The following is a 26,032-nucleotide window of genomic DNA, read 5'->3' as shown; positions in this document are numbered from 1 at the left end:
TCAGCTGCTAAAACTTGTACAAACAAATACTCCGTCCGCTCGTGTGAGCTTCTGGAGTCCTGCTGGTTCTCCGTGAGTCACTTCGCTGGGAGGGTAAGCCAAGGTTTTACCAGAATGCTTCTGAAAGGCATTTGATTGAGTCTAAATAGATGGCATGGCGGGTGATGTGCCACAGGAATAATACTCTGGGTGGACTTTAAAGCCCTTTCCTCAGGGAATGAGGTGCTAGGAGGAGTTTATTTGTGAGGTAATATTTATATGGACAAGTATTCATGGAGAGTCAGGTGGTGGACGCTGATTGATTTAGTGACGATCTTACAGTAACGCTTGAACCTGAGGATAAAACCGTGCCTCTGAAAGAAGGTTTTCTGGCGGCCCTGTGGCAGACTGGCCCCGCTGGCTGTCCTAGGCCTTCTAGACCCGCTTTGAACACAGGAATGATCGCAGGACAGCATTTCAGTTCTATTCTGATCCTTTACTAGCTGGTGTTTCAGATGGCTATAAAATGCCCATCGTTGGTTCTCAAGGGGGAGGGGATGTTATTTGTTTTATTGTCCAATGGGATGCAGCTGGCATTTAGTTCCCGAGAGCCAGGGATGCCAACCTTCCTATCATGCACTGAACACACCCTTATGGAGAATTACCGACCAGAAAGTCAGTGGCACCTCCGGGGGCAACATGGGCGCATGCTCACTTTAATGAAAAAATACGTCGATGATTTAGTAAAGATTCAGTTGAGCCGTCCGACCTCCGAGAAGGTCATTCGTCTTCTGATGAAGTCACTTTGGGGAGGGACCCACAGGGAGCAGCCAATTCTGCAAAAATGATTCTTTAGGGTTAGGAGCAGCCAACGTTCCAGAAGGCTTGCTCCCACAGGCTCCTGTTGTCAGACCTGTGGATTAGCTCCCACTTAGCGACGGCAGCTGTCTGTATGGGATGAGCTCAGGAAGACCCAGGCCGGCATGCACCCTAACCGGAGGACTTCTCGTGCTGAACGTGAGGTTCGAGGGTGGCTTTGCATTTCTCGGGATCCCCCGTGGTCCTGTCAGTGTACTGGTCACATCCTGTAGGATGCGGAGGCTGCTTTTAAACACCCCCTGGCATTAAAAGGGATTATCTTCGGGCGAGAGCTTAGGGCATGCATGGTATTTAAAACAAATAATGAGAGGAAAGGAAGCAGGCTATGTGATCAGAGCTTTGTCATTCCTGGCAGCTTTTACACACACACACACACACACACACACACTCACACACACACACACACACACACACACACACACTCTCACACACATACATACACACACACTCACACTCACACACATACACGCACACTCACACACATACTCACATACTCACACACACGCACACTCACACACACACACGGCGCTGAGAGTGTCCCCAGTTAGACACTCTGTTCCAAGTCCCAGTTTCCGTGTGGCAGGATGGAAGATGCCTCGGCCTGAGGCTGGAGGAAGCCAGGCTTAAGGCTGGCTGGCGGACGGTAGGCTCTGAGCACTGTCCCCTCCGAGGCCTGGGTGTGTTGAGACGCTGTAAGGCCATAGTGACTGTCCCTGTGTGAATGGCCTGCACTTGTGTTGCCAGCCATCTGACATCCTTCGCTTACGAAAGGAGGCTGCAAAAACACACAAATAAGCATGCTTTTGTTTTGTCTTATGTATATGTATGAGAAGTTAAAATAAAATACATTTACTTAAAACAAATACGTTTAGAACATAAAAACGAACAAAGTGAAGTTGAGGAACTGTACTTTTGAGTATCTATACTAATAAAAGGGTAATATGCTAATAAGACCAGGAGACCTTCCAGGAGATCTTCCTGATGTCCTCAGACAAAGCCATGGTGACAGGGCTGAGTCAGAAGTGGTTAGGGGTGATCAGGCCAGGCGGGGAGGGCAGTTGGGGGTGATCAGGCCGGCAGGCAGAGAGGTTAGGGGTGATCAGGCATGCAGGGGGGCAAGGTAGGGGCGATCAGGCCAGCAGGCAGGCAGGCAGAGGGGTTTGGGGCGATCAGGCAGGTGAGTGGTTAGGAGCCAGTCATTCCAGATTGCAAGAGGGATGTCCAGCTGCAGGTTTAGGCCTGATCCCTGTGGGGTCCCAGATTGGAGAGGGTGCAGGCCGGGCTGAGGAAAGCCCCCTCCTTGTACAAATTTCGTGCACTGGGCCTCTAGGTAAACATAGATGAAAAGTAAACAGATAGAAGGATGAAACGAATGGAAAATTTTAAAAAGTCCACTTGCTGAGCTCCTAATATGCACCAGCTTCCATGCTGTGCCATGGACTCCTCAGCTTCCCGAGCTGGGAGCTGGCATCATTTCCCAGAAGAAGGAAATGGAGTCTATGCAGGGTAAGGCCTTGTCCAAGGTCATAAATGCAGCAAATGGTAGAAGTAAAGTCTGAACTCAGGTCTGCTGTGTCTTAAAGTTCTGGGACCCTACAGCCCCTTGCAGACAGCCTGGCAGTGTCATTCCCAGGGGGTGTCCTTCCTGCATGGCACCTGGAATAAAGGATGTGTCCCTCAAAACCAGAAGCTCCTGCTCTCGATGCAGAGGGGTGTGTGTGAACTGATAGCCAGAGAATAATAGCCTAGTATGCAAATTGTCCGCTTGGGCAGTGGTTCCACTGGGAGTTTGACTGCTCGCTATGACATGTGCTGACCACCAGGGGCGGCACAGAACATGGTGGGTGTTCATGACAAGGCGTTTGCAGTGGGCGGCAGTGGAGGTGCTGGCAGCTCTGATGGGCCCTGATGAGAGTGGGACCATTCTGGATGGTGGAGCAGGTGAGCAGGTAGTGCCAGGCCAAGGCAGGTGCGAGTGGCGGGGGGGGGCAATCACCCTGCAGATGGTGCCCAGCGCCGCCTGGCTCCCAGGCCCTGAGGGAGAAAGGCCAAATAGCAATACTATAATATTTCCTCTAATTATTTCCCTTTCAATGTGCACAAATCCGTGCACTGGGCACTCATGTTACATGGAGTGCTTTGTGGAGTTATAAGTGACTGGTCGAGGCTGAGTGTGGGAAGGTTGGACTTGCAGGAGCTGTTTGCGTAGAGGGCGGGAGGCGAAGAGCCTGGAGGACTTCGCGTGCAGTTGCAGGACGGAGGTTTGATTGGAGGGAGCGCAGCGGGGAGGAGTCACCTCCCGGGTCACCGGGCTGCAGCGTCTGGACCTGGTGCGCAGCCTCGTGCACCAGGAGCGGCTATTTATAGCTGCCCAGCTCCGTCTGCACAGGAGAGATGGGGCCGGGGAGGGTCATGTTTAGGTGGCGCTCCCACACGGGGTGCTGGGCCTGGGCACGAGGCACTGGGCCATCCTCTCTTGTCCTTGGGCAGTGCGGCGCTCTGCAGGCAGCAGCCAGAAGGATTTTTAAAAAAATATATTTTATGGATTTTTTTTTTTTTACAGAGAGGAAGGGAGAAGGATAGTTAGAAACATCAATAAGAGAGAAACATCGATCAGCTGCCTCCTGCACACCTCCTTTTGGGAATGTGCCCGCAACCAAGGTACATGCCCTTGACTGGAATCGAATCCAGGACCCTTCAGTCCGCAGACTGATGCTCCATCCACTGAGCCAAACCAGTTAGGGCAAGCAGGATTAAAAAAAAAAAAAAAAAAAGTGCAGATCATGTCCCTCCCTGCTCTCAGTGCTTCAGTGACTCTCCACAGCAGGCAGAATGTCGTCTGGCTCTTCGCTGTGGCCCAGGAGGGCAGCGTGCCGGCGTGTCCAGTCCAATGAGGATATTATGCTTTTATTATTATAGATTATTGATGGGCCTAATATTGGATCTTGTGCCAAGGTGTTTACCAAGCTACCAAATGCTGGCTATCCTTGACCACATGTTTGAGGATTAAGTGGAGGGAGAAAAAGCACCTTTCCTCTATCCTCCTAGGTTCGGTGACTGGGCCTGCCCATCAGACTGACCAAGGACAGATCAACAGGAGGAGAGGCATACACATCTCTTCCGCTGCACATGTTTTATTTCTGTGTGCATGGAAACCTTCATGGGCATGAAGACTCCGAGATGTGCTTGGTCTCAGGAGCTCATACACCATTTGAACAAAGGGCAGTACGCGGTAGAGAAGTACCTAGCGGAAGAGTGTGAGGCTTTGGCTTCTAGGGGTGGTGAATTGTGGCAGGGGTCAGCTGTCCCCAAGGCCAGACTTGCAGATCTGTCCTGTAATGGGCTGGTGTCTCTGGCACATTATAATCATCTAACTCTCCTGGTGTCAATAGGAAACGTACCATGCAGGTGGTTCCAAAGCTGTCGTCACCCATGGGTGCCTTCTCCGAGGGGGTTGGGGTGGGGGGCCCCTGGTGTCATCGTGGTAACCTGCAAGCATGCCTGTCATGCACACTCTTTCTTTCTTCCATCCAGAGGGGGCTTCTGTGTACGGAATTGCACGTCTAGGGAGGTTGGGTTAAACACGAATGCCACGTGTTCCCCTCCGTCTGGAAGTTCACTTATGATTCTCATAGCTCGGACTAAGGCTGGTGCTCTGTTTGGTGCCTTCGCTGGTAAAGACTCACCCCTCCTCACCATGTCCTCCACATCTCTGAGTCATTATCAGGGTTTTCTTCTCATACTGCAGTGGGGTTCCACAACCTGCCTCGTACGTGCGGGTGCATTTAGCTAAGTTTTACCAGTCACGTGGTCTCTGTGAAGGCACGTACTTGGCCCGGGTCTGGAGTGATCATTTTGATTCAAATGATTATTGCTCAATATCAGTCTCCCAACCCCACGTCCCAGACAGGGCATCTGATGTCTGCGTGTAGCCGGAATGAAGCCAGGCCCCTTTATGATCCAATCTCAGGACATGGGGATACTCAGCATGTATCCGAAAGGTAATTTAAAATCAATTTAGATATGTATGCTATTTTTTGGAGAAAATGTAGGGATGGATTATTTTAAAGCAAAAGCTGTCAGCATTATTATCATTTTTTAATTCTCTGACACAGTCAGTCTCATGGCATCTTTTTCCTAAGAGTCCTCACCTTTTCTCAACTCCCCTGATAGAGGAGTGAGGGCTTTGAATGTTTTATTTTTGTCCTATTTTATCCCCAGTGCTGTATGGAGCTTTGGGAAATACTAAGAGAGAGACTGAATCATTTCCAAATCCAAATTATGTTTGGATATCTTTGACATGTCTGGTCCTGTCTCCTGTATATTCTTTTAGTATCTTAAAAGCCAATTCCTGAACATTTTTGTGAATCAAAAAACCACATACAGGAGAAGGTGACTTTTTTTTAAAAGAAAAATTTCACACTGATTTTTGTGTATAAAATATTATGGGCGTTTTGGAAAAAAAAACATAAAAAACTTTATGTTTACATTATCTTAGCTTTTGTGGCATTTTAAAAAAAAGAATTTGCCGAAACCGGTTTGGCTCAGTGGTAGAGCGTCAGTCTGTGGACTGAAAGGTCCCAGGTTCGATTCCGGTCAAGGGCATGTACGTTGGTTGCGAGCACATCCCTGGTAGCGGGTGTGCTAGAGGCAGCTGGTCGATGTTTCTCTCTCATCGATGTTTCTAGCTCTCTATCTGTCTCTCTCCCTTCCTCTCTGTAAAAAATCAGTAAAATATATTTTTAAAAAATTAAAAAAAAAAGAAAAAGAATTCACTGAGCTTCTTAAACAGTCACTGATGATAGGATAATTGAATGAGCCCTACTTCTCCAGGGCTGCAGGGCGCTCTGTCCCGGAGCCCAGGCAATGGCAGACGCTTCCGCTGCCGAATTCAGCTCTCAGCATGGCCACGTGCGTGCTGCTTCTGATGACCGCCCACAAGCCCCATCTTCCTCCCCAGAAAAGAACCCTATGGGGTGAAGCAACACATCTTCAGGAACAGTGAAGCAAAGGAACAGAGGGGACACCTTAATGGCCGTCTTAAACGTGTACTCCCCCAAAGGATACCTCCGTCTGCATCTCCCACAGACACTGCCCTCGGATGGACCCAGAGCCGTGGGGACTGTGCACGGCCCCCGGGAGCACTGGCCACCCCCCTCTGTCCCCTTCCCCGCATCCCGAAGTCGGTGCACCCCTGTCCTGCTGCTCTCCACATGGCCTCGCACTCCTGTGCCCGTCTCCTGCACTGCCCGCTCTTCATGGCAGGAAATGGGTGTCTGTGGCCTCCAGGTAGGCCCTCCGCACATGCCTTTGGACTGAGGGAAAGAAGGAAGGAAGGGACACGCCAACAGGTGAAAAGGACAAGGGAGGCCCGTAGTCCGGGGCTTTGCCGTAATCGCTCCTATGAGTTTCCCACGGGCGGTGTACGTGGCACCTGAGTCACACCGCCTGGTTGGGGTGTGTGCTGAGATTCAGGTTCCTGTCCTTTAATGCATGACAACAATGATAGCTTTTCCAGCAGTCCCGCCCGGGAGGCCTCCAGGCTCATCCCACCGGCTGGAGTGAGACCCCGTGCCTCCCCAGCTATGAGGGATTCGGAGAGAGAAGTAGGGTTCACAGGCGCACTGTGGCTGTGGACAGAGGTGGGGCTCCGTGGGCGGAGGCGGGGCTCCGTGGGCGGAGGCGGGGCTCCGTGGGCGGGGGGGGGGCTCCGTGGGCGGGGGCGTGGCTCCGTGGGCGGAGGGGGGGGCTCCGTGGACGGGGGTGTGGCTTCGTGGGCATGGAAGCCGCTCAGCGGATGGCAGGGGCGGTGTCTGCTCCGAGGAGGCCGGGCCCTCTCTCCTGGCCAGCGTTAGGCCATGGCCTGGCACCTGGGAGGGATGGGGCTGCGGCTGCATCCGTGGTGGGTGGTCAGGTTCTGGTGTGTGTTCGGGTGTGGAGGGGAGGCCCTGAGCGGGTTATATCTCTCTGTGGCTGGAACAGACAGTGGCTGCTTCTTGGACTTCACAGAAAGCATCTTCCTCCTTCCACGAAGGATCTGTTGGTAGGCTCAGCCCCTTTCCCACACATCAGCTCGGCCCCGGCTCTGCTGTGCCCTTCGCTCTCCGCAGTCTTGCTGTTGGCCAAGCCCAGCGATGCCAGTGTCTTCCCACTCCCTCCCTCCCCACGTCCCCCATAAAATGCAAGCGTAGATGTTCAGCACAGTAACCTCTGGGAGTTGTCACTCGTGCTAGTGCTCATGGGTATTTCCCATGCATCTTCTCTCTGAGGACTTGTATTGGTCTTGGAGCTGAGGAAGGACAGAGAGGCAGTCATGAAGCTGAACGGTGTTTCTCTGTTTTTTTTTTCCAGATGAGAATTCTCCAGCCAACTTCTGGGATTCTAAAAACAGGGGTGTGACCGGCACCCAGAAAGGCCAGCTCGTGTGGAGGATTGAGCCGGGGCCCTACTTCATGGAACGTAAGTGGCCACGTGCGCAACGGATGTTTGTGATGCGACGCTGCCTGCGTGTGCAGGGATCTATGGGTCTTTTCTGAGTGCTCTTTAAAATGCTTTCGGCTCTGATTTACATACACTTGTACCATATAACTCCAAATTGGAAAATGTGTTATTTTAGAAAATACTCATTAGAGAACGTTCACATATTTTGAAGAGTGTGTGTGTATTGTATGAACATATGATATCCTATCTAATAAAGATGGGATATGGAAATTGACGGTAACTCTGCGACAAAGATGGTGGTACCCACAGACCATAAGGAGGGAATATGCAAATGGATGTGACAAGGCGAGAGGCGGAAAAGCGGCTCTGGGCCAGACCAAAGGCGGAAGCAAAGGCGGTGCTGGAAGCTAGGGAAGGAAGGCCTGTTCTTACACAGATCTTTGTGCATCAGGCCTCTAGTATAAATTATGTGTGGCTATTTTAATACTTCACACATTTTTGTATACCTTTGCATCTACATTTGTAATTCATATTTAATGATTGATACTAGTTTTAGAGAGCAGGAAAAACACTTCAAGGTTTAAATGTAAGAATTTAGCTTAATTAAAAATTTTTATTTGCTAGCTCTGCTATTATTTTTCCCAGCGGCAGAATATAACTTTTGCCTTTGGGTCCTGGGTTTTTAACAAATGTGGGTCAGATAGTCAGACTGCTATAGATGTCTGTTTACTAGGAATCCTGCAGGTAATTCAACCATGCCCCAGTTATCTGATGTTATATTCATTTGTACATGCAAATGCACACGTGATTACATAGCACACGTGATTCACAGACATATGTCATTCCTTCTTATTTTGGATGAGGGGGAGTATTTATACTTTCCACTAATATTATTGCAAACATAGTAAGTACGATTTTGTGGAGTAGCTGGATACTCCTGTAAGCAAATGATTTACTGGTTGCTCCAGGTTAATGCCTACACTTAACGGAATTTTTCCTTACTGCAGATAAAATGGCTCTAAACATTTTCCAAGTTATTTATCTCTGTGTAACATTTAAATCTTCCATACGCAGGGTGTTTAATCCAAGAGAGTGTGGGGATGCTATACAAAGGAGGGTACTTACTACACCTTAAAATATAAAGTAAGGTTTGATCGAGAAGCAACTTGATGTAGGCACATTATCTACACTAATAATAAAAGAAAAATATGCAAATTGACCGTACCTTTGCGATGCCCACCAGGCAATCAGGAGTGAGTATGCAAATTAACCCAACAAAGATAGCATGTTAATTTTCATATGCAGGCGCCTAGTGGCTGGGCGCAGGGCGGGACACCTGCGTCATCGCCATGGCATTCCGCACTGCCCCAGCCACTCAGGGCCTCTGGGCAGCGTGGGAAGGTGGAAAGGAGGCTCTGGTTCGAAGCAAAGGCCGTGCCGGCAGCCAGGGGAAGGAAGGCCCATTCTTGGCAGAATCTTCTTGCATCGGGCCTCTAGTTAAAGCATATAAAACTACTGCACTATAACAAGTTGTTTTAAAAGATTAGCAGCTATTACTTTGAATTGCCATCAGATTATTTCTTCCACATTTTCACCTGGAGGTCAGCATTCTAGAGCTTTCTCTAACCCCATTTCTGAGCCCTAAGCAACGCCTTCTTTTCAGTTTAATTTCTGGCTAGATTCTCTCCTTAAATCTTGAGTGGAATGTAATTTTAAGGGGAAATGCTCACGATATAAGTGAGAGGAAAAGGCAGATACACACAGCACAGCCCCAGCTGAAATCATGGCAGATGGGAAAGCCCGAAGGGTATGTTTGCCAGACGTGAATGAGAGGTTGTTTCTGGGGGGTGATGTCATGGGTGCTTTTGCTTGCCTCTTTCTACTTCACTTCCCACCCTTGGCCCAGCTGGCATTACTGCCTAAGTGGTCGGAAAAGTAAGTGATAAAACGATATGGGGAAACATGGGGCGAGAACTAGCCAAGCTTCCTCTCAACGTGATTCTTCCTTTGGGAGGATCCCAGGGTTTGAGAGGCTGAGCTGGCTGAGAAATAGCACCAACTGAACTTCAGGGGAAATGGTAAAACAACCTTCGTGTTGGCTCCCAAGTGCGGAAGGCTGCGGGGGGTGATGGCCCTGGGTGGCACCTGCCGATTCACACTGTGGGTTGTTCTGAGATAAATACCTTGGTGCATTGAGAAGAAGTCAGCATCACGTGTGTGTGTGAAACACAACAGCCAGTGGACAAGACTGTCTCAGTTTGTGTGGTTGATTTTCTTTATCCCTTCCAAAGTGGTAGAGGTTCGGGACATCCTGGCTGATTAGGCGATAGTAAATCTCTCTCTCAAAGAAGGTTTTTCTTTACCCTGCTAGTACTTAGATCTCTCTCTCTCTCTTGCTTTCTCCTCCCCTACCCCTTTTCTCTCTCTAAAAATCAAGAAACACATAACCCTATGGTGAGATTATACATTTCTTTTTCAATCAGGAGGTGGCTGAGTATGTTCGACAGTTTTTATATTTTCAACCTTTGAGCTTGAAAACTTCATGACACAGAAAAAACATTTGCTTTCATCTTCAGACAGAACATTTTTATCTTTAGCTATTCAGAAGTCCAGGCAAAGTAAAAATCTCCAAAAAATTGACCTAAATTCATGGCAAAACCTAGATTTTCCCATTGAGCTATTTCCGAATGTAAAGACGGCTTCGGTTTGTCTGGATAAACCCCTCCAGGAGGCAGGAGGCGGGCATATTGTTTTGGGACCTGCCTGGTTGAGTTTGGAGGACACAGACTGGTGAATTTGGGGTAGACGATCTTGCTAGGCATTGGAGAGGAGGAACTTCCCTCTGCACATGTCGTCAGACTGTGAAACATTCCTCAAATGAGCCGATGCTTGCAGAAACGGGATTGCTCACCTGGGCCGTGTGCATTCTTGAGTTTTGAAATGTTAAGAGGTTTCAAAAGTTGTCTTGGGTCAGACATGCCAGAATGTCTGTTTCTATAGTCTTTTATAGACTACTAGGGGCCCAGTGCACGAATTCGTGCACAAGTCGGGTCCTGTTGGCCCAACCCAATTGGGACGATCAGGCTGGGCTGACTGGAGGAAGGGGCTGTGGATGGTTGGTGGGCTGGCCTCTCCCCGTTGACTTGGTCATGGAGGTCTGGTGGATTCGGAGTCTGATCTCCAGCGTAAGAGCTGACGCTGAGAGCTCCTGCCCTCAGAACCCAGTGCCCACCACCAAGCTTGCCCGGCTTTGGTGGGCCTGTGCACTGTGCTTAGCCCTGCTCTTGCCAAAGACGTGCTGTTGGTCTCAGGAGACAGCGGGTGGGAGAGGAACGCAGCTGTTACAGTTGGGGAATAATCAGAGCCCGTGTCGGTGCTCGGGACAGTCACCCCGGCGTGTTCCGAGGAGGGCAGTGAGAATGAGGCTGGGATTCCCATGCAGGTCGGTCCTCAAAGCCAGCAGCTCAACGTTCCTGCCTCGGCCACTCCTTGTTCCCCACCTTCTCATCGCTTAGGTTTTCTCTCCTGCAGGTTTCGGTCCCCACAGTGTGTCTGTGAGCCTTTCTGATCCTGGTGTCCTCACTGGTCTCTATGAGTCATAATGTAAAAATCTGCTTCGAGTACTACCACGGCATCCAGCCTTCCCCCCGCCATCCTCCCTTTTAGCGTCTGTCTCCTGTGCTCTGTCAGGCCTGTGACTGTCACCTCCACACTCCATCCCCTGCTAGACCAGTCGCCTTCCTTGGATTCTCTGCCCTGCCTGGCGGGGCGGGGCCTGTCTGTCATGGGAACACGGTGACCGTCTTCTGCTTGGCAGTGCTCGCTACATTTTGAATCATCACAGGGATTAACGTTAGTGGTGGAAAGACCCAGTATTGTACCTCATGGCAAGACTGCCTTTTTTTTTTTTTTTTTTTTTTTTGTATTTCATCATGGATAGGAAACGTGCAATAATATAAATTCCTAAAAGAGGGTTTTGCTTTAGTTGTGTTTTTTTTTTTTTTTTTTTCTCTTAAAACAAGTGAGCCACCTCCTCTGTGGAGGTCATTGGGTGCAGCCGGGAGGGTCTGTGGGAGGTGAGCTTCCTTGGGAAAACCCGTCCAGTGCCCCCCCCCCCCTCAGTGATTCAGGGGGTTCAGGGGAGGAAGCCACTCCTGTAGGCAACCTGGTCGAAGGGCTGCCCGTCAGCATCCCTGCCTGTATCGGAGGACACCCAGGGAACCAGGCATCTTGCGGTGGCTCAGGCGCTCTGCACACAGGAACAGCCCGGTGTCTGTGCCAGCTATACCTGTGATGCATTCTGACTGCACGAGCTCTGAAACTGTTCCTTTCCAAAATCAGTAAGTGACATTGGTATTGCTCTTTATCAAGTTTCAAATTTCACACATATGAAATACATACATGCTGCCTACCTGTGTCATATATATAAACACGTAACCTGTGGACAGAGACCTCCACATACATCTGCTTCTGCATTATCTGTCTGTCCACATGCCAGGAGTGTCTGTACCGGGGGTTACTAAATTTGATCCCTGTCTCGTAGCTGCATTTAGATCACTTGGAATTTTAAAACAATCAGGTTCCCAGGCCTGAGCACTGCGTAGTCTAAGACAGTATTTTTTCATATGTGTTAACCTGCTTTCTGTGTTCATGGGCAGCTGCAGTCTGTCTGTATTGTAGGGGGTTCAGAATGAAGGCTTTGATATCTAAGGGTGGCTTGCGTCCTGACTCTGTCATTTCCTGTTTGACCGTCAGCACGCCCCCACACCCCATCTGCGGCCTGGGGACAGGCCTTCTGCCCCCCAGAGTGGGTGTGAAGCGAAGGAGCCCCGAGACCAGAGAGACACCTCCACGCAGGGCAGCCAGTCTTAGCCTGGTCTCCACACAGTGGCCCATTATCTTCGAACACGTTTGAGGGTGTTCGTATAACGGTCCAGAGAAGCATCTGAGACCAGTAGGAAGTGGTACAGCCAGTCCCTTGCCTCTGCTTGGGAAAGGAGGGTCAATCAGAGACTCGGGAGCAGGCCTTCTGAGAGGTGGGGTGGCAGTGGCCTCAGTGAGCTCCCAGCGCGCACGTACCTCCTGTTTGAATGGTTGTTTTTCTCCTATCCCTCTGCAGCGGAGATAAAAATCTGCTTCAAGTACTACCACGGCATCAGCGGGGCCCTGCGAGCCACCACGCCCTGCATCACTGTCAGGAACCCCGCTGTGATGGTGAGTCCTCTGCACTGCGTCCCGGGTGGTGGGCGGTCCCATGGGGTGGGCGGTCCCCGGGGTGGGCGGTCCCCAGGGGTGGGCGGTCCGCAGGTGGGTGGTCCCTGGGGTGGGCGGGGGTTCCGGGGCCTCACCTTCTATTTCTGGTTGCTTATGGGGTACCATGAGAAGGAAACACAGGGCCCTGGGGGCCCCGCTTTAGGGAAGGAGATCTCACACAGTCTGGCTGGGCTGCCTCCACAATTCTAACCTGCGGGGAATACGGTTTGATGGAGAGCAGGTCTGTGTAGCCCTAGCCCGCTCCCCATGAAGCAGGTTATGAGTGCTCCCCCGTGGAAGGGGTTCCAGACTTCACTGTGTCGGTGAGAAATGGTAAGGTCGCATCTGAAGGTGAATTTAATTTGCAGGAGCTCAGTGATCAAAGGGAGAACAGTCATGGTGGAGAGGGTGTGATTCTGCCTGCGGACCAGTGAGCTTTCCCCCAAAGGGAGTGGGGGAGAGGGAGTGGGAGAGCGTCTCAGTGCTGGGTCCCTCTTCAGTGCCTCCAGAGACCACACAGAGCCTTGTGCGACGTGGCCAGTCCGAGGCGGCCAGCCACGAACCCGGGCCCTCGGAAGGAGAAAGAGGTGTTTAATTTAGTTTGGGAGGGCACCATGGGTTTTGTTGGACCTTGAAGGGAAAGTCGTCTGTCCATTTCCAACCTGGTACTTCCCAGGGGACTCCTTTTCTCAGGGTCCTGATTTTTCACTCCATCCACCAACCTTCGAATCTCACAGCCTCATATTGCACCCGGGTGATTGGACTTAGAGAGTTTAGGGCAGTGCTTCTCAACCGTCCTAAACCCGTGGCACTTTAAGAGAGTTCCTCATGGTGTGGAGACCCCCCAACCATAACATTATTGTCATTGCTACTTCATTGCTGCTGTTAATGAGTCGTAATGTAATTATCTGTGTTTTCCGATGGTCTTAGGCTCTACGGGTCGTGACCCACAGGTTGAGAGCCTAGGACCCTCGTTGAAAAGGATCCCCCACATTTCCTAGATAAGCCTTGGAAGTCCACAGGAGAGCAACAGTGGTTGGCCTCAACCTCTGCCGTGTCACACAGCGGGCACTGCACATGCTTTAATGAATATTCCAAAGAGAAACACCGCAAAGCCAGACACGTGGCCCTGTTTGCCATAAAACCTTTGAAAAAAATCAACTGCGTGTGAAATTAGACAATAGCTTCCAAACACGGTTTTTCTGAACTCAGAATTTTCATTCATCTCGTTTAGACTTGAGCGGTTTCAACGATCCACTATCCCTGAAGGCAGCGGGAGTTCACCCCGGGGGGAACATTGATCTCATCCCATTGATCTCTGCGTTGAGATTACTCTGTCTTGTCCCGGGCCTCGTTTGGAGATAATTAATTTGCCTCAGAGCACGTTAACCGCTTCGCCGATACAGCGCTTGCGGTCAGAATAGAACGCTGTGGTTCCCAGGGTGACTCCTAGGACGGGTGGCCAGGAGTTCCCTGACCCAGCGTGGGGCGGCTGGGTCTGTGCCACGTGTCTGTGCCGCCCGCGTGGTGAGGGTGAGCGCCGTGTTTGTACCCAGTGAGAGGGCCGTCCGGGGACCCGGCCTGTGGCTTTTGTGAGTGATTGAGACGGATAAACGGCGTTGAGAGTCACAAAGCCCCCTTGGAATAGTCCCGGGAGACGTCCCTGGGTGCCTCCCTCCTCTGCTTCTCGCTCACACATCCTTCTGCAGGGAGTCCAGGGCACACCCCACGGTGCCCGCGCTGTCGCTGGGACTTGGACGTCCCTGTGGTTCCTCCGAGCACACGGTGGTGTGTGTCTCAGACGCCCGGCACAGGAAATCCTTTGGCCTCAGGGACAGGCCAGGGCTGCCCCTGCTCACTGCCATGTATTGTTTCTGCCCAGGGTTGACAGTGTTGCTTCTGGCTTCTCCTGGAACGAATCTAGGGAGTGAGCTTATTTAAAAACCTTCCTCCCAGCGGCGAGGGCAGGCGTGTTTGTCATCGCTCACGCCCCGTAGCTCGAGGGCCTGAGTGCTCCTCCCGGCTTTAGGGTCTCGGGCGATCACAGGGAATGCTCCGGGCATGCTTTCAGATGGTCCTTTTGCCGCCGTGGCGGGAAAGGACAGGGTTGATCCGTGAATTCTGTGAACATTGTTTCACATTAACCTTTTGACGGGCAGTGAATTACACCTTTAAAATGAGAATCCAAGGGCCCAATTTTTGTTTGTTTTGTTTTGTTTCTGTAATATCTTCTAGTATTTTAAATATGTTTTCAGGAAACATATTTGAAGTTTGTTTTTAAAAGACAATGAGTCTTTCCGGTCTCCTTTAACTCATGTGGGGTGAATGTCTCTTCGCAGGAAGGGTCTTGGGGGCGGTACAGCGCCCAGGGCCTTGGAGTCCATTTGAGGGGTCTGGCTATCTCAGCTGTACACCGCGCTCCCTTGCTGCTCGCCGCTTTGCAGTGCGAGACTGTGCGTGGTGAAAGCAGGACGAGGTAGTGAGCAGCCATCGGGAGCCTGGCTGGTTTGCTGTTGTCCCGCCGGTCAGCCTGGGGGTGGGGTCGGGGGATGAGTCAGAGAAGGTGGCACTCGGTGTGATGAGGCATACATGCTCACTGAGAGCCAGCCCGGTGTCGTCAGGACTTGGTTTGATGGGTGGAATGTAAAAAGATACCTGGATGGCACCCGAGGAACCTGCAAATGACATGACCAGGAAGCCATTAAGTGCCACACAAAATGGTTTGGACCAGATTACAGGAAGTAGACGTGGATATTTCAGCATTTGCATGGAACTCATTTAGGAGTTTTCCAGCTTTTCTTGGGTTAGTGAACGTTTTATTTGTTGGTGGCATAAGATTTTTAAAGGAGCGTGGGGAGTGTCCCAAAGATAAAAGATGGATAGGTGTGATATAAACGACCATGGTTTCTCTTTTCCAACTATTCAACATATATTCTGCCTCCTGTTTCTTACAGCATTGCAGATGGGTTTTTTTTGTTTTGTTTTTAGAAAACTATGAAACTTTGTTTCCTAGTATGCCATAGTTGAGCACTCATTGTACATACGTTGAAGGAAAGGCTGACTCTGCCAAGTGGTCTATAAATGACGGGTTTCATGAGATAATTTACTCAAAAGCTTTTAGGAAAAGCTCCATATACAGTGATTAGTACAGTAGCGTTGAGAATGTTGCTTCTGGCTTCTCCTGGGACAAATGCCTATTATAACTAATTTTAACAGCAGGTGCCATGTACCTGTAACTCAGTCATGTAGGCGCCCCTGAAGGGCGATGGGACATCCATGTGGCCACTCAAAAATGTTTGGCGAGAGAGGATCATTCTACATACATATGGATGAGTCTGGTGTAAATCGCGTGTTTGGTTTATTCTAGGGTTTTCTAAAAGGTCTGAAGGAATTTGATGTTTGATTTTTTTTTTAACTGAAGGAATGTTTCCATATAATAATAGCAACTTAAGTCCATTTATAACCTATCAACTATCTTCTTACCGAAGAACCAAAAGGACGTAAAGTCAGCTGATTCGTATCCCAGCAAATCTATTAATCGAAGCTCCTATCAGTGATCTCATTTTGGATAAAGATGAAGTTAGGTCTGCTCTTTCTCTCATCTCTGAGAATCTGCATTGGTGTCTCAATTCCAAGCTCTGCAGCGTAGGAAAAGGCATATACTACATGCATGCTTGGTACAAACATCATCACATTGGCAAACATACGCGATTCCCCAGGAAGGCTGAGAGCCTCCGACCCCGTGAGGCTTCAGACGCGTGTTTTTTGTCTGCAGATGGGGGCAGAAGGCGCGGAAGGAGGTGCGTCCGGAAGCCCGCATTCCCGGAAGCTCGTCAGCTTCACGCTGTTCGGTAAGGCCGCCTTTCCTTGGCAGGATCTCTAGCTTGAAAGCATGCGATTTTAAGGGCCTCAGTAGTTCCTTCTTCTACAGACTCTCATATGTTCTAGGTGGACTAGTTAGTCATTGATTGGGGGGGTGGGGGGGAGGTCATACTTCGGAAATTCAAGTATATCTTTTACCAGGATAAAAAATAGATCATTGATACAAACTCAGAAGTTACTTCTTCTAACAAGTTTTCTGGCTGGAAAAAGACTCTAACTGTGCATAATTACTTTGAAAAAAAATCTGCAATGTGAACCCCACATGAAGGCGTTGGTTATTGAACATGATTTGTGCTTACCTCATCTAGAGAAAGGGAAATGTGGAAACTAGGGGGGGAAAGCCGAGGGAAACCCCCATTTCTGTGGGTAACTAGTCCACCTAGAACATATGAGAGTCTGTAGAAGAAGGAACTACTGAGGCCCTTTCTATACACATAAACATAGAAAGAGGGTGAAACAATTTTTGTTGTTGTTGTTTTCTGATTGCTGCAATATTCTAATTGCTTGCATGTGTATCAAAAACGAATGCATTGGTGGTGAGCGGGAACTCATTGGTGGTTTACAAGGCTTATTTCATTGAAACTAGCAATTTAGGAAAGAACAGAAAAAGAGCAGCTGACCACCAAAGGGAAATAGTTTTTCACAGAACATCAGTTTATACAAACGGGGGAAAAATTCATGCAAGAAAATAAAAACACCTCTGTATGTGTGCCTGTGTGTTTCCGTGTCAAATGTTATTTCGTATGTAGGAAATTCAAAAAAGTATGAAAGCTCTGATGTTTAAAAAATGAACGGGCAGTCACAACGTCAAGAATTCACTAAGAAAGTCAGCGTTTGACATGGGCTTTTAAAGCTGACGACTCTGCTACAGTACATCCAACATCAAGTCTACCCGATGCCTGCCACTGTCAGATGCTTTGTTTTCGTTTTCCCATCTGTGTTGTGCTTCTGAAACTTAAGTTCAGTTCACTTTCTTGGCTGCAAAACATATGCATGACAATGCATGTTCTCACGCGTGAAGGGGAGCAGGCTGATCTCGGAAACAGACGTGGCGACGGTGCGCCCTCCTCATATACGAAAACAGGGCACACAGGGCGGCGCTCACTTCTGCCAGGGCCTTCGGGTACGTGTCTTCCCAGCAGACGAGGCACTTCCTGGGAAAGCTTCCTGGGCTGTGTTTCTTGGCAGGTCTCTGCGGTGGTAAATGGGTGACTTATGGTTCAAATTTGGCCAGTACGTATGTTTTGGCTGGAACCCTCAGGGTTTACCAATGTCGAGGTTTTCAGCAGGGCACTTAGACATACCACTGCCTGTGACACTCCCCTGTCCCCTCATCTGTCTGTCTCTTGAGAACATGGCAGGTCCTGTACTTTAGACCTCATGGCCCTTGATACTTATCCAAGAGCAGTTAAGCCCTGTGGAGCGGCTGCCTGCAAACGCTCTACTTGTGCAGGGGCAGAAGTCCGTTGTTCATCCATGGGCACACGAACCAGCCTGTGTGGCTCAGGAAATTTAGCTTGGCCACACCGTGGTTTTCCCAGTGATCAGTATTATTCTGAATAGGATACACACAGCCCAGGTGGTGTGGCTCAGTGGCATTCGTTCAATATCTAAGTGACCGAGGCTGTTGGAAACGTAACCTCACAGTAGATAGCGTTCGGATTTCAGAAACAGTTCTGCTCTCCCAGTTTCCCCATCGCCCATGGCAGCTGTGGGGTACACGTGACACTGTAACTGAATGGGTGCTCAGCAGCGTTGCCCCCGTTAAATGTAGGCCAGTGCATTTCATGTATGTATGTCCTTCATTTTTTCTCTCATGAAGGGACCTATTGTGTGTGTGTGTGTGTGTGTGTGTGTGTGTGTGTTTTAAATAAACAGTCGACTAAGGATTTCTCTTAAGACATGGCAATGCTGGCTGCCAACCCACATTCATGTTAGAATCCAAATGACGCCAGGAGGGTGCAGGCGTGTGAGGTGGGGGAAAGTTTGGTCTCCTGCTTGCAGCCTCTTAGGAGCCCTCTCCGCTGGGATGAGTTAGCCACGACCGGCTTGTCCTCGCCTACCTACTTGATCGTGGCATGAATAACGGCGTTATTGTCTCACCGGTCGCTTCTGTTCAGCGCTTCCTGTCTGATCATTTAAGAACAACTTGTCATTGAGCTGTTTGTCCTTTGGTCACTTGTCCCCTGCCCTCCTTTTCCACCCCCCCCCCCCCCGTCCTCTCTTTCTTTGAAGATCTCAGAGCTGTTGGGCTAAAGAAAGGGATGTTCTTCAACCCGGACCCTTACCTGAAGATGTCCATCCAGCCGGGGAAGAAGAGCAGCTTCCCCACGTGCGCCCACCACGGCCAGGAGAGGCGGTCCACCATCATCAGCAACACCACCAACCCCATCTGGCACCGAGAGGTAAGGTGGGCCTCAGGGTCTGAGACGTGACCGACGAGGAGCTGGCCAACTCCACCCCTTCCCCCCGGACTCTGTGCATCATTGAACTGTGTACAGGTGTGAGCCAGAGGGGTCTGCAGGGTGTTAGAGAGAGGGCATGGTGAGCATGAGACACCCCTCTAGCCAGGGCTGGTCTAGGGTAAGGCAAGGGAACCATCGCTGGTGCACAATTTAAAGGGTGCCCAAAGACTCAAAAATAGAAAGAAATACTCCCCCCCCCTTTATTGATTAAGGTATTACCTATGGGTCCTTATCCCCCCATTGTTCCCCCACCCCCTCCCTCATGCCCTCAATGGTGTTCGTGTCCATTGGTTGGGCTCATATGCATGCACACAGGTCCTTTGGTTGATCTCTCCCCCTTATCCCCACCCTCCCCTGCCTTCCCTCTGAGGTTTGACGGTCTGATCGATGCTTCTCTGTCTCTGGATCTGTTTCTGTTCATCAGTTTATGTTCATCATGTTCCACAAATGAGTGAGATCATGTGGTGTTTATCTTTCTCTGACTGGCTTATTTCATTTAGCATAACGCTCTCCATGTCCATCTATACTGTTGCAAATGGTAGGCGTTCCTTCCTTTTTTTTTTTTTTTTTTTTTTTTTTACAGCAGCATAGCACTCCATTGTGTAGGTGTACCACAGTTTTTTAACCCACTCACTGCTGATGGGTACTTCGGCTGTTTCCAAATCTTAGCGATGGCGAATTGTGCTGCTATGAACAAAGGGGTGCATATTTTCTTTCTGATCAGTGTTTCTGGTTTCTTGGGTTATATTCCTAGAAGTGGGATCACCGGGTCAAATGGGAGTTCCATTTTTAGTGTTTTTTGAGGAAACTCCATACGGTTCTCCACAGTGGCTGCACCAGTCTGCATTCCCACCAGCAGTGCACGAGGGTTCCTTTTTCTCTGCACTTGCTGTTTGTTGATTTGTTGATGATAACCATTCTGACAGGTGTGAGGTGGTACCTCATTGTCATTTTGACTTACATCTGTCAGATGATTAGTGACTTTGAACATGTTTTCATACTTTAATGCAATATGTGTGTGCATTTAATGATTTCTAGTTTCTAAAAAATATATTCTTATTGATTTCGGAGAGGAAGGGAGAGGGAGAGAGAAACAGAAACCTCAATGAAAAGAGAGAATCATTGATCAGCTGCCATCTGCATGCCCCACACTGGGGGTCGAGTCCACAATCCGGGCATGTTCCTTGACTGGGAATCAAACTGTGGCCTCCTGGTTCCAACCACTGAGCCACACCAGCTGGGCTGCAATCTGTTCTTTAAAAAGTCAAAGTCAATGCAAACACATGATGAGAACAAAGTGTCAGAATGTGGAGACGGGACAGGCCCGGCAGCATTGTCTTACAGTCACGTTGGACCTGGAGGCAGAAGGGGAAATCAGAGATGTTGATGGTTTTCATTTAAAATGTTGGCCTTTGGTTCTCGCGTGTATTCAGTACAAATGAGAGGAGTTTCCCCGCCTGCAGGCTTTGGCAACTGAGTTTGGGGTTTCCGGATTTCAGGAAATCCGATGTGCCGCTCGGAGATGAAGCCAGATTGTGCTGATGGCACTCAGCTCCCTCCCCGCCCCCTTATGCTTCCGGTGGGCTCGGTGCGCGGCCCGGGAGCCCGGCGAGGGGCTCTCCCTAGAACTGCGGAAAGTTCTAGAACGAAAGACCCCGTTTCTCACCGAGTGCGGACAGCGTGGCTCCCCACCGTTTCTTTGGGAACCAGGACACATTTCCAGGACTAGATAGAGCGTTTCTGGGTGAACCTTTGTTGGCATAGGGGCCACACAGTTAATTACAACATTCCCTCACTCCGTGGTCGGCAAACCGCAGCTCGCGAGCCACATGCGGCTCTTTGGCCCCTCGAGTGTGGCTCTTCCACAAAATACCACGGCCGGGGCGAGTCTGTGTTGAAGAAGTTTAGGTTTAAAAAATGTGGCTCTCCAAAGACATTTCCATCGTTGTCTTGTGGATATTTGGCTCTGTGGACTAATGAGCTGGCCGGCCACTGGTCTAACTGTTTGTTGGCCGTCATGTGCGGGCAGTGCGTGGACGTGTTTCACGGGAGAGGGAGAGGACTCAGGGGTCCCGGAGCCAACTGGAGAGACGATGCTGCTCTTTGAGCCATGCTGGCCCAGCCAGGTGTTTCTCGGGGAGAGTTCTCAGGTTATTGAAACAGATGTTTCCTTATTCCTGGTTTTAAAAACTAGTACTTACTGTCTTCAAAATAGTAAATCACTTGTAAAGGCGGACCACCTAATTTCAACACATTAGAAGCCTAGAAAACACATAAAGTTTATCTCCACATGAGCCCTAGCAGGCAGAGAGGGCAATAATTAACCATAACTTTATTTTCCTCACATTTGTTACTTACAAAGTTCTGACCCACGTGGCCAGTGCCAGCCTCAGGAGGGGGCGTAATATTTACTTGAATATTTACCAAGGAAACCAGGCTATTCGATAGATGTTTCTACTTTAACAGGTGTACTTTAACCTTTGTTGGGAAACTTCTACATAACATGGGATCAGGAATGAAAATTGCTGTGAACCAAATATATCAGTTCATTCTAAACCATCCAATACCTGCATATTAAATGTCAAAGAATTAAGATACAATAAATATACGAATACTAAAATTGTATTGTGCACAATTACTATTTGGTAACATCTCCTACAACTGTGGAAGTAGGAAAGGATGTGGTCATACAGATCCCTAGCTGTTGGATTTGTTTTTTTTAAAAAAATATATTTTTATTGATTTCAGAGAGGAAGGGAAAGGGATAGAGAGACAGAAACATCAATGATGAGAGAGAATCATCGATCAGCTGCCTCCTGCATGCACCCCACTGGGGACCAAGCCTGCAACCCAGGCATATGCCCTGACCTGGAATCGAACTGTGACCTCCCGGTTCATAGGTCGATGCTCAGCCACTGAGCCACGCTGGCCGGGCAGCTGTTGGTTGTTAATTGTTGTGAGTGTTAATGAGCCTGAGTGAATAAAGGATTGACAATAGCGGCAGCTCCTTCTAGCAATGTGGACTCCGCAAGTCATGAGGATTGAAAAGCGATAGCATTTCCTATCATAATAAATGACGTCATTTTCTGTCTTTTTCTGAATCGACCTGTTGCCCATTTTCATTTTCAGAAATACTCCTTTTTTGCACTTGTTACCGATGTCTTAGAAATTGAGATCAAAGACAAATTCGCCAAGAGCCGTCCTATCATCAAGCGTTTCCTGGGGAAGCTGACCATCCCCGTGCAGCGGCTGCTGGAGCGCCAGGCCATCAGGTAACCAGCCCCCCCTCCCCTCGAACATCTCCCACCGGGCCTTTCAGGGGGGCGGGGTGCACAGAACCAGCTGAAATGATGCTTTCATTTCCGGCCCTAGGCCTGTGCATACTGATAAGCAGTGATGACACATATCTTTTAAAAGCGGAAATGCTCCCACGTGAAAACGTGCGGGAGAAAGCGCTCTGGTTGAGTTACGCACCGGTTTGGGTGTCTGTCTTTCCCCAGGTGGCCTGCTGCTAGCATTTCTGCACCAGATCGCAGGGCTCAGCGGAGCGAGCGGGGTCTTGTGGAATCTTTCTAGAAAGGCCTGTCCTCAGGGCAGGGTCCTGGTGTCGGGTTGGCTCCTCCCCGATCCGGGTTGGTCCCATCCGGGAACTGGTTGACCGTAGAGCTCTTAGTCATGTACATTCACTTAGGCGGCTGTCACTTACGTTTGCTGTCTGGGAGCCTTTTGTAAGTCGCGAGTAACGTAGGTAAGAAATGATAACACGCCTCCTCCCCTCGTTATGAACGGCCTGTCGAGGTGTACATGGTGAGTGCCAGCAGATGCGGTGACACCGGCGCTCTGAGGCGGCTCTTGGACCTTGGTCACTGTAGGAGAACGTGATGTGATGCGCAGGGGCGGTTGCGGTAGCCATCGCAGCAGTGAAGGGAGTCGTAGTAGTGAGAGGATCATAGTAGTAAGTGGAGTCAGAGAAGAAAGAGGAGTCATAGTAGCAAGGTTAGTAATAGTAGCAAGGGTAGTAATAGTAGTAAGGGTAGTAATAATAGTAGTAAGGTTAGTAAGAGTAGCAAGAGTAGCCATACTAGTAAGGGTAGTAGTCATAGTAGTAAGGGCAGTCATAGTAGTAAGGGTAGTCATAGTAGTAAGGGCAGTCGTAGCAGTAAGGGCAGTCGTAGTAGTAAGGGTAGTCGTAGCAGTAAGGGTAGTAATAGCAGTAAGGGCAGTCGTAGTAGTAAGGGCAGTCAGCAGTAAGGGTAGTAATAGCAGTAAGGGCAGTCAGCAGTAAGGGTAGTAATAGCAGTAAGGGTAGTCGTAGTAGTAAGGGCAGTCGTAGTAGTAAGGGCAGTCGTAGTAGTAAGGGTAGTCGTAGTAGTAAGGGCAGTCAGCAGTAAGGTAGTAATAGCAGTAAGGGCAGTCGTAGTAGTAAGGGCAGTAATAGCAATAAGGGCAGCCGTAGTAGTAAGGGCAGTCGTAGTAGTAAGGGCAGTCAGCAGTAAGGGTAGTAATAGCAGTAAGGGTAGTCGTAGCAGTAAGAGTGGGGACAGCAGCCGTGTCAGCGCCGGCAGCACTCCTGGCTGTGGTTCCCAGCTGTACTCATCCTGGCAGAGCTAGTGAACAAAAAGGATGCCGAGACTCGCTCTCTGTCAGGAGTTAAGCACCGGACACACATTAGCTCATGCCATCCTCTCAACAACTCTGGGAGGTGAAGAATGTCATTAAACCCATTTCAGAGATGAGGAAGGAGAGGCCCCCGGGCAGGGGGCGGAGCTGGGAGCTGAGTGCAGCTCCATCCTCTCTGGACTCTGGGTTCTCTGCAGCCAGGGGGGAGTGAGGGCCACAGGAACGTCCTTTGGCTGGCGACCTGGGGGAGGCGGGCACCCGCGTTCCCCTGCAGCTGATTCGCTGGGCTGGCACCATGGCTTCCGGGGCCTTTTATTTAACAAATGTGTGTATGGGTGTGTGTATGGGTGTGTGTGTTTGGGTGGGTGTGTGTTTGGGTATGTGTGTGTATGGGTGTGTGTGCATTTGGGTATGTGTGTGTATGAGTGTGTGTGTGTTTGGGTATGTGTGTGTATGGGTGTGTGTGTATTTGGGTGTGTGTGTATGAGTGTGTGCGTGTATGGGTGTGTGTATGGGTGTGTGTGTGTGTTTGGGTGTGTGTGTTTGGGTGTATTTGTGTATGGATATATGTGTGTGTCTGTATGGGTATGTATATGTTTGGGTGTGCGTGTATGGGTGTGCGTGTGCATGTATGTATGGGTGTGTGTGTGTTTGGGCATGTATATGTATGGGTGTGTGAGTACGGGTGTGTGTATATTTGGGCATGTGTGTGTATGTGTTTGTACGTGTGTATGTGTGTATGAGTGTGTATGTGTTTGAGTGCATGTTTGGGTGTGTATGTATTTGGGTGTATGTGTGTGAGAGTATGAGTGTGTATATGTTTGGGTGTGTGTATGGGTGTGTATGTGTTTGTGTGTGTGTGTGTATGGGTGTGTATGTGTTTGGGTGTGTGTGTGTGTGTGTGTGAGAGTATGAGTGTGTAGATGTTTGGGTGTGTGTATGGGTGTGTGTATGTGTGTGTTTTGTGTTTGGGTGTATGTGTGTATGGGTGTGTGGGTATGGGTTGTTTGTATATGGGTATGTGTGTGTTGGGTGTTGGGGATGTGACAGTGAACAAAACTGATGGGGCAGTTCTGTCTTTCCAATCCCTCTGCACATTTATTTCCTACTAAAAACCATCCCTTTTATGTCTTCCTCATCAACACAAACCCTTTGCTTTTATTGCCAAAGGAAGAGAGGAGAGAAGGGGAGAAAAGAGGAGGGGAAGAGAAGGTCAGTTTAGTTTTCCCAAGGAAAGGAAGGTTTTTATTGCTCCAGGACTGCGTGTCCACAGAGCAGGCGAGGAGCTAAAATGTAGGCAGCCGACGCATGTAGCTTGCTGCTGGGCCTGTGTGTTGGGTTCAGAGACGGAGCACGTGTGTGCTTGTGCGCGCGCGCGCGCTCGTGTGTGTGTGTGTGTGTGTGTGTGTGTGTGTGTCTGTGTGTCTGTGTGTGTCAGGTGAGGAAGAGGACCCCTGGATCTGCAGCCAGTGTGTAATATGATTTCAACACTAACGTGGAAGCATCCCACACACCTGTCATGTCTAATAGTCACCGATTCAGAAAAAAGCTTTAAAATACTAAGTTTAGTGGGAAAAGCATCACGATGGGGTCACACTGAGGTGAGCATGAGGAAATGCATGTCACGAAGACACGTGTTCCTGAGAGAAGTACAATCACACATTCTATGTGAAAGGAGGTTGACGGGGACAGCAGGGCCGGGCTTCCGTGTCCTGACCCTGGCTCTGTCCCCCCTCGTGTCTGGCGGGGGGCAGGTTGCTTCTCCTCCCTGTGCCGGCACCTCTAGCCAGCAGGGCCTCCCCCAGAGCATGCTGGGAGGTAAAAGAGAAGATGCAGGCAGAGCACCCCCCCCCCCCCCCCCCCCCCCGCGGAGTGTGAGTGACAACACAGAGACTCAGTTTGGGGAAACAAGGCATTTTAAAAGCATCAGCCAAGACCAGACAAGTCCTCGCGGTGTCCAGGGAAGGAAAAGAGAGCGGAGAGGGGTGTGGTACTGGTTTATGCAGTTCTTGCTGTGGAGTCAGAGAACGTCGTAGGAGCTGACCTGGGATCGCACACCAGCCCGTGCTCTCTTACACAGACAACATCCACTTCGCATTGCGCCGAGGAGCGGAGGAGCTCAAACAGGGATGCAAATTTATCTGTAACCGCCCGCTGGGCCTGCACTGCACCTGCCAGCAGCAGGGAGAGGCGCGGCGCCTCCGGCAGCGGCCAGCAGAGGGCAGTGTGGGAGCGGAGATGGCGGGCCTGGGGACCTGGCCATGGTTGCCTTCCTCATTAAATGTAGGTCAGACTGGAAATGAAAGTTGCTTGCATACCAAGCACTGATGTAATTGCAGTTGACGTTGATAAATAAACACAGAATTGAAGAGACAGACAGTTCCATCCCGAGGAGGCTGGGAGCCTGAGCCAGGAGCCGAGGTGGGGCAGAGCCTGCGCAGGCCCACATGGGGACACATGGGGTCCCCTCAGCACGCCTGCCAGGGTGGCAGTGAGACCCACCCCGGGGGCAC

General features: G+C 49.9%; 1 protein-coding gene across 6 annotated transcripts in view; it reads left to right on the top strand.

Moving 5' to 3' along the window:
- Positions 1 to 26,032, top strand: part of HECW2 (HECT, C2 and WW domain containing E3 ubiquitin protein ligase 2) — a 226,022-nt gene that overhangs the window by 97,558 nt on the left and 102,432 nt on the right. For all 6 annotated transcript variants that reach the window (XR_014795809.1, XR_014795810.1, XM_084893123.1 and 3 more), the window contains 5 exons: positions 7,210 to 7,317; positions 12,419 to 12,513; positions 16,328 to 16,403; positions 18,670 to 18,839; positions 22,029 to 22,171. Coding sequence is in view for 4 of the 6 variants with exons in the window: in XM_084893123.1 (XP_084749249.1) it covers positions 7,210 to 7,317; positions 12,419 to 12,513; positions 16,328 to 16,403; positions 18,670 to 18,839; positions 22,029 to 22,171 (592 nt within the window). In the remaining 2 variants the exon portion in view is untranslated. The remainder of the gene's footprint in view (positions 1 to 7,209; positions 7,318 to 12,418; positions 12,514 to 16,327; positions 16,404 to 18,669; positions 18,840 to 22,028; positions 22,172 to 26,032) is intronic.

Source organism: Pipistrellus hanaki, assembly GCF_964339955.1.
Source record: "Pipistrellus hanaki genome assembly, chromosome: 8".
In the NCBI taxonomy this organism is placed as follows: domain Eukaryota; kingdom Metazoa; phylum Chordata; class Mammalia; order Chiroptera; family Vespertilionidae; genus Pipistrellus; species Pipistrellus hanaki.
This window is presented reverse-complemented; position numbering and strand designations above follow the sequence as displayed.